Source organism: Vidua macroura, chromosome 1 (assembly GCF_024509145.1).
Source record: "Vidua macroura isolate BioBank_ID:100142 chromosome 1, ASM2450914v1, whole genome shotgun sequence".
Classification (NCBI taxonomy): domain Eukaryota; kingdom Metazoa; phylum Chordata; class Aves; order Passeriformes; family Viduidae; genus Vidua; species Vidua macroura.
In genome coordinates, this window is record NC_071571.1 from 103,453,866 (window position 1) to 103,471,995 (window position 18,130).

General features: G+C 36.8%; 1 protein-coding gene across 6 annotated transcripts in view; it reads right to left on the reverse strand.

The window, feature by feature from the left end:
- PTPRM (protein tyrosine phosphatase receptor type M) overlaps nucleotides 1–18,130 on the reverse strand; it is a 445,383-nt gene that overhangs the window by 83,379 nt on the left and 343,874 nt on the right. For 2 of the 6 annotated variants that reach the window (XM_053979831.1, XM_053979813.1), the window contains 4 exons: nucleotides 10,637–10,788; nucleotides 8,011–8,085; nucleotides 7,757–7,783; nucleotides 3,082–3,269 (listed from right to left, as the gene is read on the reverse strand). In XM_053979831.1, coding sequence (XP_053835806.1) covers nucleotides 3,082–3,269; nucleotides 7,757–7,783; nucleotides 8,011–8,085; nucleotides 10,637–10,788 — 442 coding nt within the window. The remainder of the gene's footprint in view (nucleotides 1–3,081; nucleotides 3,270–7,756; nucleotides 7,784–8,010; nucleotides 8,086–10,636; nucleotides 10,789–18,130) is intronic. The other 4 variants (XM_053979842.1, XM_053979823.1, XM_053979855.1 and 1 more) reach the window with 2 other exon arrangements.

An 18,130-nucleotide genomic window follows, 5' to 3' on the forward strand; every position in this document is an offset into this window, starting at 1 on the left:
ATTAGGTAATATGTTTCATGTTCCTGACCTTGACAGGCACCCATAGCCTGTATTCATCTATTTAACTATGATAATTTAGACATTAGTACAGTTACATTGGTGCAACACATCAAAACGAAGGCCATGCAGCACAGAAGGAACATATTCAGTGCAGTTTATCTTGACAGTATATAACATTATTGTATTTTAAATAGTATTGGTTTAATGATGTAATTTCCAGACTGAAACAGTTAACTGCAAGAAAACCTTGAGAAAGGATGTGCTCGACAGAAGGGGGGGAGAGGGAAGGTGAGACAGATGATAGGGAGGAAAGCCTTAAAGATAAAGCTACATGGAGGAACCTTTTTTTTAAATTCTGTTATTGACACAGTCCTGTTAGCGACAGTAAGTGAGGCTGATCTGAGCAGGACACCCTTTGCAAATCTCGGCTTTTCAAAGGAACCTCTGGTTTTGAGATAATGGAAGCTCAGAACTCCCTGTCATGGAACATAATGTGAAATTGATTTTTCAAGGCTTTATCTACACAAAGTTGCACTGGTTTAATTAAAGGTGTGTTTCCAAATCAATTTTGTTAAACCAGTCCAAGCTCCGGTGTGGACACTCTGAAATTGATTTGGAACTGTCTTATGTCAACTAACCTTAATTTGGCAAAGAACTACTTTACACTGAGTAGTCACCAATTTAAGTTGATCCAAAACCAGGGTTAAAAATAAGACTTATGTGAAATTGTAAGACTTTAATGAATTTATCTGCTTCTGCCCTAGCTATGCCAAACCATTCTGACCTCCAGTAGCCTAATTGATCTGTTTAGGAAGCAGATGAACTCATTACTTGGATTTATGGCCCTTTGACAATGGACATTTTTGAAGAAGGATATAGTGAAATCCCTGTGAAAGCACTGAGTCTAAAACCAAAAGGTGACATATATAAGGAGGAAGACGTGATGAATTGAGGAAACCACATTTCCCTTTTCTAGTTACTTTGTTTCTTTAATGCAGAAAGAAGATGAGCAAGGAGGCTCCTTCATGACCAGTAAAAGCTCTCCCATGTAGTACTTGGGAACAGATTAAATAATCCACAATCAGTGTAGGGGTACTTGGGAAATCAGGCCAATGAGATCCTGTCAGTCTAACATCTAACACCACTGGAACCAAGCGAAAACTTCTCCTTTCTTAAGGGTCTGGCAGGGGATAGAAAGGACTTTAAAGATCCACTGCAGACTAGCTATGTGGAAATTTCCCCGAGTTTCAGGATTTCTGCACAATCCCGATCATTCGTACTCCACTAGGCTACAAATGAAGGTCTGCACTGAAGTCCACAGCTTACAGAAATACATTCATGTTCTTTCCACACCTGAGAAACAGATGGGAAAGCAGCAGTGAAGTCACCACTGGTGTGGCCCTAAGGACATGTCTGCATGTGCTCTGGTTCTACAGACAAGCACAGTATCGGTCTCTCCTGCCAAGAGCAAGGGCCTGATCCTGCTTGTGGGAACAGGAGCCTTCTCCCAGGAGAACAAACGGGTAAAATCCTGCAAACAGGGTATTTCTCCAAGTCCTCGACTATTGGGAGCTATAGGCACCCAGTAACCCAAGTGGGTAAATCCTAATGCAAAGCTGAGCAGTGACCAAGGAAGTACCAGCCTGCCATTGCTCAAAGAGGATTCTTCAACATTTATCCTTTGTGTCAGTTATGCTACACCAAAAACTTCTGCATGACACCAACAGGACTTAAAATTACATATATGTGCTTAGATGGTAAACTATAGCCTGAACGATTGAGAATAGTGACACTAATTATTAAGTTTTATTTTAAAGCACTTAAAATTATGCATGACAGCAAGTGCTCTGTATCCTTACACTCCTCTGAAGAGCTCTTAATGGGCAATATGCTACTTTACTTTCTGTTCTGTTCCATAGATTTATTTTCATAGTGAATCCTGTGTGAATTTCCCCTGAATCAAACTCTTTCCCTGGTGAGACTATATAATCCTGCTGTCTTGTTAGAGCAAAAACCATCTATGAGACACTTCATTCAAAACAAATCCCCTGTCAAACTATTTCTTCCTTTTCATTTGGACATTTATCCTCCTGATAATACATAAGGAAGAAATTCTTTTGTTACCTAGTTCAAATTTGTAAAGAGGACAGTATCAGTCTGACAGAAATGTAAACAAAGAGATTTGCAACCTTTGCAGTGCTAGAATATATTGGGCAGTCATTCACTGCATCTGGAGGAAAAACAGCATTACTGAAGTTCAATGGAAAAAAACCCTCAAATATATGGCTAGTTATAGTTCATTCTGATTACAACGATTTCCATATATAAAGAGTTTTTCAGTTCCAGCTTTACTATTTTAAGTCCTCCTTCCCTGCCACTATTAACAAACTGCACCCTGATGTATTGCATCTACTGGCATTAGTCATGACTACACCTACTGTCTATAATGGGATGACATTCATCAGCCTGGTAGGCTGAAAATTAAGTGATTTTCCTGGAAATTGCTTCTCAGCAGAATCATTTGATCCACAGTAGTTAAAAAGCCATGTCATTGGCTGCACTACAAATTCCATTTTACGGTCTTGATTTTATTTTTTTTTAATAAATTAATTGTAGTTTTCCTCTAGGCTTAATGTTGGTATAAAAGGTTTTGGCTGATGAGCAAATCTTTTCCAAACACAAGAATTTTCAATTCCATCACTTTTAAGTAACAGTGGCATAAAAAAACCTCACAGGAACAAACTTCTTTAAGTCAGCCGCACAAATGAAAGTCGACAAGTGATTAGTCCTCCTGGGAATGAATTGTTTTCTATGTTCCAGGGGAAAAAATGTCATCAGTGACTTTGGAAGTGGCCTGAAGCATGAGTTTCGGAAATCTAATACTACAAACACCAGTTTAAACAATTATATATTTAAGCAATTTTTATAATGTGAAGTTGGCATGACAAAGCGTGAAGTTCAAAAAAACACTCTCTCTTGTAAAATGCAAGCAGTATGCACACTGGTAAAATCTCAGCATCAGACTCATATAACCAACGGTGCAGAAGACATAATGATCAGATCCTTAGACCTGACACTTACTTCATACTCCTCTTTAAATCCATAGCCTTCTGCACACTTCATCTGGGTGATGTGCTGCAGCAAGTCAGCTACACGGATGGCTGGATGGAGCTGTCCCGTCTGGTAAGGCACATCCACTGGATCTCGCTTCTTGTAGGTATGGGATTGGACCAGGCTGCTTGTGTCACTGACCATCGTGTGGGTTTCATCTACAAAAAGAGCATCTCATCACATACTGGCTCATTTTCACTTATTAGAAGAAACAGAAACAAGGAAGATTTCTAGAGGAATGGCAGAAATCTGACACCATCAGCACTGGTTCTGTCTGTGAAGGCTACACCAGAAGAACAATAAATCCATGAGCAGTTTACACACGGAAATCGCAAGACTGATTGGAATGAAGCAAAGTCCATAGTTCTACAATGGAAGCATTGCAGAGCAGTCCAAACTCTAATATTGTTTGAAATGTTGCTAGCTGATTGCAAATAAATTTTAAAACAGGCATTTTGTTTTAAACTGCATAGAAGTTTCATTCTGAAACTTCAACAAGTCCATTGGAATGAAACTGGACTTGTATTTTTCATAGACTACTAAAGTGCTGTATTTTACACTGCAAATTTAGAGCAAATGTTTGGAGTGAGCAAAATAAAAAGATGCATAAAATGGCTTATGGTTTCATCAAGCTAGGACTGCAATGGAAATGTAGATCTGAGAACGACACTTGGAGACAAACTACAAGAGGACAAATGCAAAGGATCATCTGGTAAGGAAAAAGGTCTTGACTGACTGATGAACATGCTTTAGGACCACGGTGTATCATGAGCCACCACATTAGGCATGGAAAGTTATATGTCAACTGACATGCAAGCCAACAAACAGGAGACCCCCGTGGGCTGGTTAAAATTTTTATGAGACACATACTTCTCCCAACCCTCCACATCTCTTCCATGGGGCAAATGGGCAACTTACCATTGATTGGCACTTTTAAGAAGATACATATCAGGAGAAAAAAAGAGGAGGAGAAAAAGGAAACAGGGCATAAGCAACAGTACTACATTAATAATTACAGGTAATTTTATGTTTTTAATTTAGTCTTTACAGAATGATTCCCTAAATGAGTCAGATTCTGATCTCAGTTTCACAGTAAAAATTATATTTACTAAAACCAAGGTATACTGTGAGTCAATTCACACAGATGGAACTGAGATCAAAACCTCTACTTATAAGTAAACAGATGTGAAAGTGCACTCTACCTAAGGAGGCAATATGACTTGCTTCCTGTATAGACGGAATTCTAAAAACTTATTCAGACTTGACAAGAGAAAAAACCCGCCCCAAATTCTAAGGTCCAAGAATCATCACAAATATTTAATCTATTTACTCAAATAATAATTTTATGTATCTGAGAGTTTTTTAATTTTAACCAAAATTGTTAATACGGTGCTTTGATTTATTCAAGCTATTCCTCCCTGAGTGAACATTGAAAAAAATTACTAAATCTGTATCATATTTATAAAATAAGGCATTTATAAAAAAATATTACTTTTTAAAATAAGATATATGAAAGGGAAGCATTAAAATAATATTTCCACATCCGTAAGTTAGATATATTATAGCAGAAAGTTCCACAAATATGCTGTATGAAAGGGTCCCAGATTCTCAAGTACACACCAAAAATATTAACACACCTTGGTAAAGGTGAGACTCTGGTCTTAGTTGTACTATTGAAAACTGACATTAAAGCCAGAAAGCTCAGTGAATCATATTTCAAAGATGGTTTGAGGCCCTCTCAATTCCCACTAAGACAAATGAAATCCAGTCCTCACTAAGCATACTGTCAACATGAACTGTGCATTGACACCAAAATCAAAAACAGCAGAGAAAAATGTATGGTTATGAGTATGGCCATTTCACTCCTTTTCCTGTCAGTCTGCTAATGTGGTCTAATGCAGAGGAAAGGGATTAATCTTCTAGTAATAAAATTTTACAACTTCTGTCTGATGTGGTATAAAATTGTACTGCAAAGCACCTCGAGATGCATGGCATGAAGCGTGGTATACAAGTGTAGGTACAGTATGTTGCTGCTGAAATGGCACCTGAAAACTACAAGGTGGCTAAGACACAAAAGACAAAAAAAAAAGTGTAAAAAGTTGATAATGGTTTTTTGGGTTGCTTATTTCAGTTTTAGAAACAGGTTAGAAAACATGAGGTTTTTTTGTTTTTTGTTTTTTTTTTTTTTTTTGCAAACTGCAAAATTCTTTGCAACACAGACTGTTAGTAACTAAGATGAAGGCAAAGTATCAAAGTCTTGTACTATGCAAGCATCAGTTTAATAATTATGAATCTCTTTCCTGCAAGCTCCCTAGTTTTAGACTAATTTTTCTCTCTCTATTTCTTTATCTCTTATAGCTGCCTTAATACAGAAGGAGTTATCATTTAAGCTTTTTAAAATAAAGTGGTTTTAATCCTTGGTTTATATAGTACACTAGGAGCCACACACTACAGGTTTTTATTTTGCCTCTGAGCACTGCAGCATGAGCTTTTCAGGCTGTGACTTCTTCAAAGGGTGAGCTCCTCCAGATGCAGTGTTCATGTGCAATGGGAAGTTTGCCTGGCTTAAATACTCCTACAGCTGCAGTTGTCCTACCGTACACTTAGAGCTATACAGCATTTATTAAATAATATATTTGGAAACAGTAAGAGTGCTGTGGCTTTTCTATCAGATTTTGAAAGCTGAACTTAACCATTCACCAGACTTGTACCTTTCCTAGGAGGTCACACAGAGAAGATCATGTAGTTCTAACTACAGGCTTGATCCTGCAGGTTAACACAACTTCTTCGGACAGTGGAAGACAGCAAGAGCAGGTATTACTAATTAAAACCCTGCATACTTTGTTAACAGCTGTATTCCTCTACCAGCTCAAGCATAGTTAATTTGGTTTACCTCAGATACAACACTATTTCTGTACAGAGGGTCATAAACACATACTGGGAGAGAGATCTAATCTGAATGGAACACTGGTCATAAAATGGTATTAAATTTTTAACATGTAAAGTTAAAAAAAATATTTATTTCATGCAGTGAAATAACCAAAATAATTTCTGAGATGAGTAAACACAGATTTGCTGTAGTAGGCCATAAAATACATACCTAACTAATTAGAAGATTTTACAGACTTAGTAAAATCAGAGAATTTATTTTTCCCAGTGTGTGTTTGCCTGATAGCTGAACTACTTGCATAGAGATTATTTCTTGGGGGAAAAAATAATTTTACCATTGTTATTATATAGAAAAGGATCGCAAAAATAACTGAAGAAAGCATTAACTACATAATACAGACAGGAAATCTCAAAGTTTTTCTCCTGATAATAGTACTTTTCTCCTTGCCCACCCACAAGGTCATAAAGAACATCTAGTGCATGAAGTGCTGAATGAATGCTAAAGCACACAAAAAATCGAACATCTCAGGCAGTTAAAAGGCACTGCAAATTTCATTTGCATGCAGATTATTACATTGTTACAGTCACTACCATTACCTTCTTCCAGATTTACATAATGTATAAAACCAGCAAAGTTCCTTCTCAAAGTTTTCACATCGAAGTGCACTGAACTAAATATTCCTTCACAATAACAATTTTCAAGATCACTTCCTAAACTTTTACTTATATGCTTCAGTCTATGTAAGCCTGTATAATTTACAGTTCAAGGGCAGGAATCAGTTAAGGGGTCTTCAATTTTTTACAGTGATTGGAAGAAAAAAGAGGAGAAAGGAGAATACTTGTTGTGAAAATATAGATTGGAAAACAAGTAAATGAATAGGCTTAACACTTAAGGAGTTTGATTTCCTGCAACAGTGCACTGTTATGTTTTGAATTACTATTTAAAAACTGCCCCTGTTTAGTTTAAAGCTAGCACGGGAAGGAAGTGCAAATGAATACAAGCCACAAAGGGGTTAAAGATAAGCACTGAAAATGCAATAGCGCCTCATGCTTACTTCTTATCACTGTGCAGAAACCTCTCTCTTTTTGACATTGGACAATAACAGATTTTCCTACATTCCAAGTGGAAATGCTTTACATTTTAACTGTATGTTTTTAACCTACAGTTTTACTGTTTTATTTCATCCCTGTGACACCTTGTGCATAATAAACTATATACTCTAAGTGTCATGTTATGATTTTGCTGTTCTAAAAACAACCTCCTCTCTGAAGCTTCACTTTCTGACAAGCACATCAGAAACTCTGCAGAACTGTCAGAAGGCATGATAGCTGGTAGATGGTCAGAACAGTATTTTGTCTGATTTTCTGTATCCTGAACAGTTTAACTAGGAAAAAAATTATTTTTAAGAAGTGACACCTTCTTAACACCTCTGAGATAAAACAGAAAAAAAAAATGAGGAAAACTATTTCAATTGCTGTGATAATCAAATTCTTTTGTGTCACTCCAAATACATGCATAAACATTTCCTTGCAAATCCACTTGTTAAAATAATTTCTGTCTTTTCTCCCCTGACTTGCATTACGACAGCAGTAATCAAACCTGACAACTGCCCTTAGCACCTCAGTGTAGCCAAGTTTACCACCCCTTCCTTTAGCATAAAGCTCCAGCATTTTGCATACTGTTGTCTGCTCCCCAAAATCTGCAACTTCCAAAATTACTGCAGCAATGAACTTTGATAAAGGGAAATGTTCTCACCTAAAATTGCAGTTGGCACAAATGGATCTGTCATACATCATAAGCAGGTCAATGCAGGAAAGGTAAAAAGAGAGAGAACAGTAAATGATTGATACATGTTCCCGAGTTTTCTTTCAGAAAGCTGCTGTTAGCAAATGGTATGTTTCTTATATATACATTAAATGTTGATGGCAAGAAGTATAATAACATAAATATGTATGCTTTTATTATGGAAAGGTCTACAGAGGGTGGAAACCAAGAAAAAAACTGGTTACCTGGGTAATAAGAATTAGGCACGGTTGTGCTCAGTGTGTTAGTTTTCATTGTAAATGAAGATGGTGAAGATACAGCTGCAAAGAGAAACAAAGCTGGTTAGAGACAGAGATATGATACTCAGCTACTTAAGCTGAGTGACACAGCAGATGGTATTGACTTGACTTAGAGTTGATCCTGCTGTATTTCTTGCACTGGAATCAGGACCTAGGGAAAACCAGGCAAGTCTAGTGAATGAAATAGCTCACTGAATTTGATCAATTCTCTGAAAAGAAGTATTGTTGTAGAAAGCATTTTGATTGCTGATGGGAAATATACTTCTGAAATCACTAGATTAGACTGAATACTGATGCTTGAAACAACATATCACAACGACAAGAGGTGTTTTTGACAGAAGCTTTGATCATTAATAAGTTTTCCTTATAACACTGTAAATACCTTATGCAAATATTCTACTGTAGTTTATTTTTTCCTCTCCTTTTTTTATTTGATTTGTTTAGACAGGTGGATAGTATGCATAGAGATTCTAATAGACCCTGAATATTACTCTTTGTTTAAAGGTGGTTTTCAGGGACTGATATACGGACCAATGCTCACAGTGGTATTTAATCATAAACCATTTGTAAAACCAATGGGAACAATTAAGTTCAGTTTGCCCTGTTCAGTATACAAATATCATGCAAATTACCATTGTAAACACAGATACATTTAACAGGTAGGAGTTAATCACAACATTTTACAGGATGTTCAGCCAAAGAGTCATCAGAGGCTTTTAAGCAAAGCTCCTTGCAAATTCCGCCTTAGCTGCTTGTCTACACATCTCAAATTCAGTCTGACCAGTGAATGTAAGCATATTCTGGATACCTGTAAACAGACTAACAGGAATGTGTGAAACAAAACAGATTTGAGGAATACAGGATCTACTAGATGAGGAGTGAGATTACTCCTGCTGGCTTTCATCCATCTTTTTTCTAGTTGATCTTTCAGGGCAAACAGTTACCAGCCCTTGTTAATATGGGGACATCTCAAAACTGATTTAAATAATGCTGATAGTTATCCTTTATCATATAAATTATTATATCTGAGACCATGTTCCTTCGATTATGTCTCCAGAATGAGGCGATTACATTTCCTTGATGTTCACAACAGAGTGATACTTCTTTTGGGTATGGATACAGAGATTAGTTGAAATCAGGGCTGCTGCAGGTAATAAAACTTGCTAGGTAGAGAATGCAGGCAGGGTAGTGAACTTTCATAGGAAGTAGGAATGTTCTAAATCTCTCGTGTACAAGGTCTTACACAAAGATTATTCCTGAAGACTGTCAGGGTGCACCTTCTGGTGACCACGTTTCTTATGGGAAGTCTAATTAGCGGTTCTAGGTTCCGAGCAGCATAAAATACTTGTTATGGCAATAATTTCAAAGAGGTTTGAGGTGGTTTACATAAAGAGGATTTAGTCCCAGGAACTCATTGCAGCTTCATTTGTAGTTATGACCATTCAGTAGCACCACTGGAAAACTGTACTATGATGATAGAAGATGAAGTAAAACCTCTTGATCTCTTCACAGAAATAAGCAATCTCATTAACTGCAAGGGTATATTCTCACCAGAAAGACAGGTCTGATTTGAAAGATCTATTTCAGACCAATTTCAAAAGTAACTCAAATGCAAATTAACATTGCAAATTCTGAGCCTAATGCTGCTGAGAAAAGTCTCACTGTATAAACCTCACACCGTGTTTGTACAATTGAGCTCATCAAAAATAAATTCTTAAGCATATTATTAAAGCGTGGGAGCTGGGCCTTGCATACTGCTAGTACTTGAAAAAAATTTAAGCTTTGACAAATTCTGAAGATGTTAAAAAAACCACTGTCATACAAAAACCCCTTAGGTTCCTTAAGAACCAAAAATAAAAAATAACTTTTTGAACCCAGTCATTCTTTTAAACAATTATAAAAACCTATTGTTTTTTCACGGTCTCTGCTTAGTGCCAACCCTCTGACAGAAGTGAGACCTTGACTAAAATTGTAATATAGGAAATTTTATAACCCAAATCTTATTTATTTTCAGGGTAGATCCAAGAAGACCCAGGATATTAGAGAATCTCTTATGAAATTGCAGAACAGATACGTCCACTGAGATTTTCCTTTGTACAAGCAACAGAAAGAGCATAATCTAGAATTGCAAATAGTAAAACAATCAGATTATCATTATTAAGTTGTTATATTCAAAAATAAGTTTGTACTGTCAAAAAATATGTGAGCAAGGGAAGCATTTGAGGGACAGCATGAGAGATATAAAATTTTCAACATAATGGAGACTGGAGAAAGGTAAAACTACTGCTTCAGCAATGTCACTGTTCTTCTGCAGAAGAAAAGGATGGACAGAAAAAGGCTCAATTATCCTTATTATTTTTAAAGCAGTCTATACTTGACGTCTGACTGTCTTGCTCATTTGAATAGACACTGTAATGTGCTGCACAGTGGGAAACTCTTGGTCCCATGGATTTTCCATGACTGAGTAATGAGGAATATTTTAAAAACCATTTGTACCTTTCTTCCACCTTCAGGAAAAAAAAAAAAAAAAAAAAGAAAAAGAAAAGGAAGGAAAAGAAAAGAAGAAACTTACATCTCCCATTTAGATTGTGCGTGTCCATGAAAGAGAAAGCTTCATCACAGTTGGTGCCTTGCTCAGTGTAGCTTTTATCCATTGAATTCACCATCACTGTCATTTCCTGCCGAGTACTACTCAATGTCTCTTTCCGCTTTTTAGCCAATTTTCTTAAGAAATGAATGATGAGGGGAAAAAAGGAGAAAAACAACTCTCAGTAAGCAGACATAGTTTTCATGCCGTTTACATCAGTACTGTAGTTTGTGACTATATTATTAAGTAACATTTACATTTGTTTCTGCATTTCTGGAACCCTAAATTTATTTTACTCTCATCTCTTTCAGTCTGATAATCAAGGGATAGTTGACAGTGCACTGACACGTGGTCAACAGCACCTTAATCCTTGGGGACCACCACTGAATTAAAGGGGACTACTTGGATATGAAGGTGATGTGAACTACAGTATCAGAGGCTACATCTGATTAAACATATAAACAAAAATGAAAAGACAGATTTCACTGCGACTGTGAAATCAGTACCACTGTTCACGTGCATAGAAGAGTCTGGAGAGGTTTTATTGAGACCCTGTGTAACACAACAATCTAGTTTATATAATACTGTATAGTCTCTGTTGGAGCTTTGAATACACACTGCACACTCAAGAGACATCTCAAATTGACTTGTATTCCTAATGACTATTTTCTGTTACTCCTAATTTCAGGAGAATTAGTCACATGAATTAGCTGCTTCTCAGCAGGAGTGGTCTGTCAGAGACAAGATCTTAAATCTGATACTACAATAGTGATTCATTAAACTACAGAATTGCCTCGGATGCATATACCTCTTTAGTTTTTCTAGATCTGTCTGCTTCAGTCTAAAGTCTCACTGTCTCCCCCATGAGTTATGCTTAGCTATATCAGAAAACAACATGTCCAAAACTCTTGATTTTTCCTTCAACCTCTGTGAGGCATCTGTGATCCTGATGAGAGTGGATCCCATGACTATTTGGCTTGTTTCCCTGGCCCAGGACACTGTCTGAGACCAAGCCTTTCTCCAAGTTCTTGCCTTGAGCCTTAATTTAAATTTTCCAGATTCCTTCTGAAGACTATCGTCAAGGTATGGGTTTAAAAAAAACACAACTGCTCCACAGACTTTACTTGTCCTGTCTGTTAATTTAATGACTTTTCCTCTGGAAAACACAATGAGACTGCTCATATTCATCTGCCAGAACAATCTTTTACATATCTTCAACTAGAAGTTACAGGAGCTTATTATCTCACCTAGGTTCCTTTTACTTCTAGAGGTCGAAAGTATCAAGCACAACAACTTGTGTATCAAACACAACTTGTGCTAACTTTCAAAGCCTTTCTGTTTATTAAAAGATGGCTCCCACCACAGGCAAAATTTTACACTAGCCTCCCCTAGATTTTCAAACATTTGTCTCCTCTCACGCTACACAGGAGGGGCTTTCTGTAACTCTCCTGACTGATATCTCACTCTTCCACTTCAAATCACTACTGCCTCAGCCTCCTCATGCTCCCCATCTATCCACCTGTTATCCCCTACCTTTCACCTAGATGAGAAGCCATTTGGGCAGGAGTTGTGGTTGTGTTCTGTACCAATGTGGTACCAAGCTCAGCAGTATCTTAATCCATGAATAAAGGTCAAAATGTCTTTGAAATTAAAGGCTTGATAACAATAAAAGCAGGACTAGCAAGTGCAGGCATGGTATTAAGTCACTGGACAGATTAAGGATCACATTTGTCTCTCAATAAGCTGACAGATTGCCACCCCAATCCTGAGGGCATGTCCCCATGACTGAAAGTGAATGAAGACACTGCCTTAAACACCTGCTGCAGCACTTGCAGCAATGAGCAGTGTTATGCCTTTGCCCATCCCAGCTCAGGAGGCACCTGTGTTTGCTTGAGCCTTTGCTTACTCTGTAGACTTGATAAGGAAACTGGTTCTTTATTACTCCACAGTGCATAAATGCACAAGGGAGCGTGGTCTGAACTCTGTCATATCACAGACAGTTAAATTTAATTCAAGTACCATAAGTAAACCAAAACTCTTAGATCTTTGCATCCTTCAATCTCCCCCCTCCTTCATATCTAATTGTAATGAATAAGTAATATATTATTCAAAGTAGAATCTGAGACTTATCACCTAATACATGAATAACTTAATGGAAGTCCTTTGTAAGGACAAGCTTATCAAAGTGGTAACATGAAATGGGTATTTTTTTTCCTCTTTCACCCTTAGATGACAGTGCATTTAGATGGCAGTCATGCATGATTCCCCTTCCAATCCTTGGGTCCCATGATCAAGCTAAAGAAGATTTATTTTTTAAGACTATAACAACTGTACAGTACTCCTCAATTTGAATCTAATTCTGGAAATAGGTCTTGTGGGAAAAGTTCAAATCTGAAACAACTTACAGGAACAGAGCAATACCAGCCAGACTTCTGTACTGTGAACAAAAACACCCACTGGACTCAGTCACGTAAACTTTAGCTGAATATAACATTTCTACAATCTGCAGTTTTTAGATTTCGCTGAAAGTGTTGCCAGGGCTGCAGTCTCTGCATCTCATCCATTCCTTGGATCTCTCAATCCCCAAGAGGGTCTAGCTATACAAGATTTAAGAAACTCATAAAACCGTGGCTCCTCACATCTCCACCACCACTCATACTCTTATACTTGAAGTAAATTTTTGGGGGAAAAAAAAGGTTTAAATATTTGATCATCCTCACTCATGGAAAAGACACTTCATAGCTACTATTTGATGTTTCATCCTTCTTAAAGGAAAAGAGATCTACAATCAAAGGGAAAACATAAAACAGATGGAAGCTGCTAAGATTAAATTATTTTTTGTAGGGAAAGCAAAAAGATCAGCTTATCACACAAATAGTGTTACCATTACTATATGAGGAAAGAGAATGTGCTATCTCAGTCCCAGGAAAGAGGAGCCTGATATTTAGAAAAATCTCAAGACTAGCTAGGAACTGTTGGAATTTCAAGGCACAAGAAATAGCAAGAAGTGAACTGGTGCAATGATTAAAATATGGTAAAATGCAGAATAGATAAAGTATGGACTTCCCCTGCAAAACTGTGTGGGATTTTGTGTATCATTTACTCTGCTCCATTACAAATATTAATAAAAACAGTCCAGGAAAGTAATAAGCTAAACAGCTCATCACAATCTGTCCCCATTTTATCTACCATGACAAAACTCTCCAATGATGCATCTTCTCCTGTACAGTGCCTCCTTGTTGAAAGGCCCACTCTATAAAGCCTGTGCAAGCCTAGCTCAGTGTCTCTCTCAAAACCCTCCTCCGTGACTTCTACCTCAAACCCTCCAAGAAACCAACACCAATAACTGCTAAGTTGCTACTACATTGTCAGCCTCTTTCTAGCTCATTTTCCATCTCTTTTCCTGTATCCCTTTTCTCTGTTCTGTCTTGACTTAAATATCAAATTCTTTTGGACCTAGCTTGCCTTTTCTCTTCCGGCTTAAAAAGCACTGGGCACAAAAATGAGGCACAATGGGACACTGCCAGAGTTAGAGGAACGTAACAACGTAAAAATGACATTTTAAAAAAAATTGTCACTGGGGTTGAAATGAACTCAGGCCCTGCCAAAAACATGCCTTCCATTTTAACCTAGGAACAGTGAGAAAAGCATATTAATTTGAATCTAACAAAAACTTCCTGCTTCCCCATTCCATGCCGAATGGTACTCTCCTTTCTGTATCAGTAAACCTCCCTTCTCAGCAAGCAAAAAAAGGAGAACAAGATGCTAGCACTTTCCACAGCTCCAGCAACACATTACCATCACCAAGATATTAATAAACAAAGTGAGATGAAATTTGTAATTGTGCTGCTTAGGGAGTTGAGCTGAATTTTTTTCTTTTAACTAATGCATTGATCTACTGCACTTACTGTAACTCAAGATAAAACAACTGTTTCTTACATACTTATTGTTTCAAATTTTACTTCTCTGCTTGTGGACAAATCACAGAAGTGGTTCAGATGAAGAAAGGATTGGGGGCTTCCATGTAGCCCAGTAGTGCAGTGCACTTATAGTTGCAAAAGCCTTTTAAGAGTTTGCTCACCAAACCTCTAAAGGAATCTAAACTACAGTAAGAATGATCTTTTAGTAAAATGCTTTAGCAGCTGGTTAGAAAGATGTGATACCGAGCGTAGGGTTAAGTGGTCATTTTTTCACATTACTAGTGGCTATCCTACATAAGTGCATGTTGTTATTTGCACTATTTACCATATACACTCTGACCTAGAAAATGCCCAGAATATTTTTCAACAAAACACAATTTTTTAAATTGTAGTAATAATTAGAAATAGGGTTAAAAACTTACAGATTTATCTCATGAGGCAGAGTGATTGGATATTCACTTAAGGCGAAATTCAGTGTTGAAAGATACAAAGGCATGCATATGGGAAAAATAATCCTAATTATACACACACAATACTGCATCTAAATGACTTCATAAAATACAGAAGAAAGAAATCTGATAGTCACTGATTCTTGAAGACAAGAAGTTTAACACTATGTACAGTCAAAAAGGCAAAAAGAAGTCAGAAATATCTATGTAAGGGATAGAGAACAAATTGGAAAATGTGATTAAACAATTGTATAGATCTATGGAGCTTCCACATTTTGAACACTGCATGCAGTTCTGACACATGCCTATCCAAAAAGATTTTCACAAAGAAGAGAACATATACAGAGAGGTGATAGGAAGATCAGGGGGGCAGATCCTAGCAGAAGAGCAGTAATCCTTCCATAGATAAGGAGTTCTTAGTTTAAAAAGGAGGCAGTTGAACTGAGAATATGATAGAAGTATATAATGAACATGAAGAAAACTGAGAGATTACAAAAAAATTTGTATTTCTTAACAATGAAAGAACCAGAAGCAGAGAGTATATATATTTTTTAAAATATAAAAGTAAATATTTTCACAAAACCCAGAAAATGCTCTGCTCTGCCTTGCCTTGAGTCCCGTGTGCATTTTTGGGCACCACAATATAAAAAAGACATTAAGGTATTAGAAAGTGTCTAAAGGAGGACAACAAAAATGATGAAGGGCCTTGAGGGGAAGCTCTATGAGGAATGCCTGAGATCACTTGGTCTGTTCAGCCTGGAGAAGAAGACACTGAGGACAGACCTTATTGTGGTCTACAACTTCCTCATAAGGGGAAGAGGAAGGGCGGGCACTGATCTCTGCTCTGAGCTGACCAGTGACAGAACCCAAGGAAATGGCCTGAAGTTGTGCCAGGGGAAGGTTGGGTAGGACATCAGGAAAAGGTTCTTCTCCCAAGGTGCTTGGGCATTGGAACAGGCTCCCCAGGGAAGTGGTCACAGCACCAGCCTGACAGAGCTCAAGAAGTGTGGACAATGCCCTCAGGCACATGGTGTGTCCCATGCAGGGCCAGGAGTTGGACTCGATGATCCTTGTGGCTCCCTTTCAATTCAGGATATTCTATGAAAATTTTGTAACATATCAGCACTAGGACTCGTGATATCGAAAGTTAGTATTGGTGAAAGAAAATTTGATTAAGGGCTGAGTGGAGGACAGTGAATGCATTACCTTTCTTTCACTCTGTTTCTGTATTCATCTAATGGTCTGTCACTGGCCATTATCACAGACATAGTGTGGACATTTTTTTCAAAATTTGATTCCACAATTTTTTTATTGTATTAACAATCCCTTCAACAGATAATGCAGGAAACAGGATTTGAATACATTATTTGCTTTTCTAACCTTCAGAACTACTCACTTTTTTTTTAGTCTACTTACAATACTAGCTGTATTAATCATTATTATTATTATTATTAGTAGTAGTAGTAGTAGTAGCAGTAGTAGCAGCAGCAGCAGTAGTAGTAGTAGTTGTTGTTGTATATAAATTAAATTAATTACCTTGCCCATCTATTTTGGCTTCCTAGGATATGCTAAAAGAAAACTCATAGCTAATTTTGGGAAATCTGCTTCAACCTGAAATAATTTAATAAGCATAACTGATTCAGCAACATTCAGCATGAAGATGCAATGTGATAAAAGCTCTCCACAGGAAGTGAGTAAAAATGTGCAAAGATAACAGACTTGTTCCTTGTTTATTGATTTTTTATACATTTTTCCAACTTATGTTGAAATTATTTTTTCTTGAACAACAAAACAATTCTTCTCAATAACTGTGATTGCTTTCCTGTCCTCAACAATGGGTCCGCTAAGGCAGAGACAAACCCACACATCACATATCATCGTGAGAATTGCATGTGTGTGAGCTGGTACACATTTGTTAACACTAGGTATTATTCTAATCTGTATTAGAAAATTCAAAATGCTACTTTCTATTTTTAGAATTTATTTTTTTCTTTATTGGGGATACTTTGAATCCCCAATTTGTACTCTTTATGTTGCTTTTTATTGTTAAAAAGTCCTTTTAGAAAACAAGCTTTCAGAACCTGAATATCAAATCCAATTCAATCAAAATGGTAAATTTCTTTAGGTGTTATTAAAGAACTGTAACTACAAGTAATTAGTATTTTAGTCTACATTTCTTATCAAAACAGCAACACTCTGCACAGAACCCTTTCTATCTCCCCCAAATGGACTGAGCCACAAATATGAAGCAATTGAAATGAAATAACGAAATGAAATAGAAACAGTGTGGCATTAGTGATAGTAAAGTCACCTGAACTTCTGTCATTCAATTTAACATTTATATGTCTTATATTGAAATGCAATATGCTCAAGACTTTAATTTCACAGTGACATTAAACTGTGTGTTCTGACAATATTCTATCAGACAAGAAATAAGATTTGGAGAAGTATTTTTAAAGGCACTACAATTTGCAGCAAGAACTAGAGAACACTTAATAAAATATTTTACAAGCTGTCCCCACTTCAAGGACTAACATTTCTAGAGAACAACTTCAGGAAAAGTAGTTGTTAGGAGAATTATAAAAAAGTGAAAGGTGGGAGGATAACACTGAATTGTGTAGTTCCTTGCTTATGATCTCTTAGTATGCAATCCTGTATTAGATTATAAATTATTCTTTGTCCTAGGAAGTTTAACATCTATTTTGCATTGACATAGAACAGTATGGAAGACTGATTTAGAGATTACAAATATTTTAATATAGCCAAGGGTGCATAAGCCTTTTCACGTCATGTACAAAGGCGTAGTTTATTATGATTTCTTTTAGGTGCCTTCTCTTTGTTCTAATTATCAGCTTCCTGCTTCAAAGCAAATGCTAACATTATTCATTTAATTTTCATCACGCTCTTGCATTCTCTGATAAAGAAAACAGAACAAACTTTAAGAAAATGCTGTGATGATGCTCAAATTCTGGAAATGGTGTTCTTGATACCATAGAATTTAATTTTCATCCCTTTCATTCACTATGGCTTTCATTTTTTTGCCACCAGGACATTGGATGAAATTTCAGACCAAGACATTCCAATACTACCAGGACTGACTGTAAAGAGAG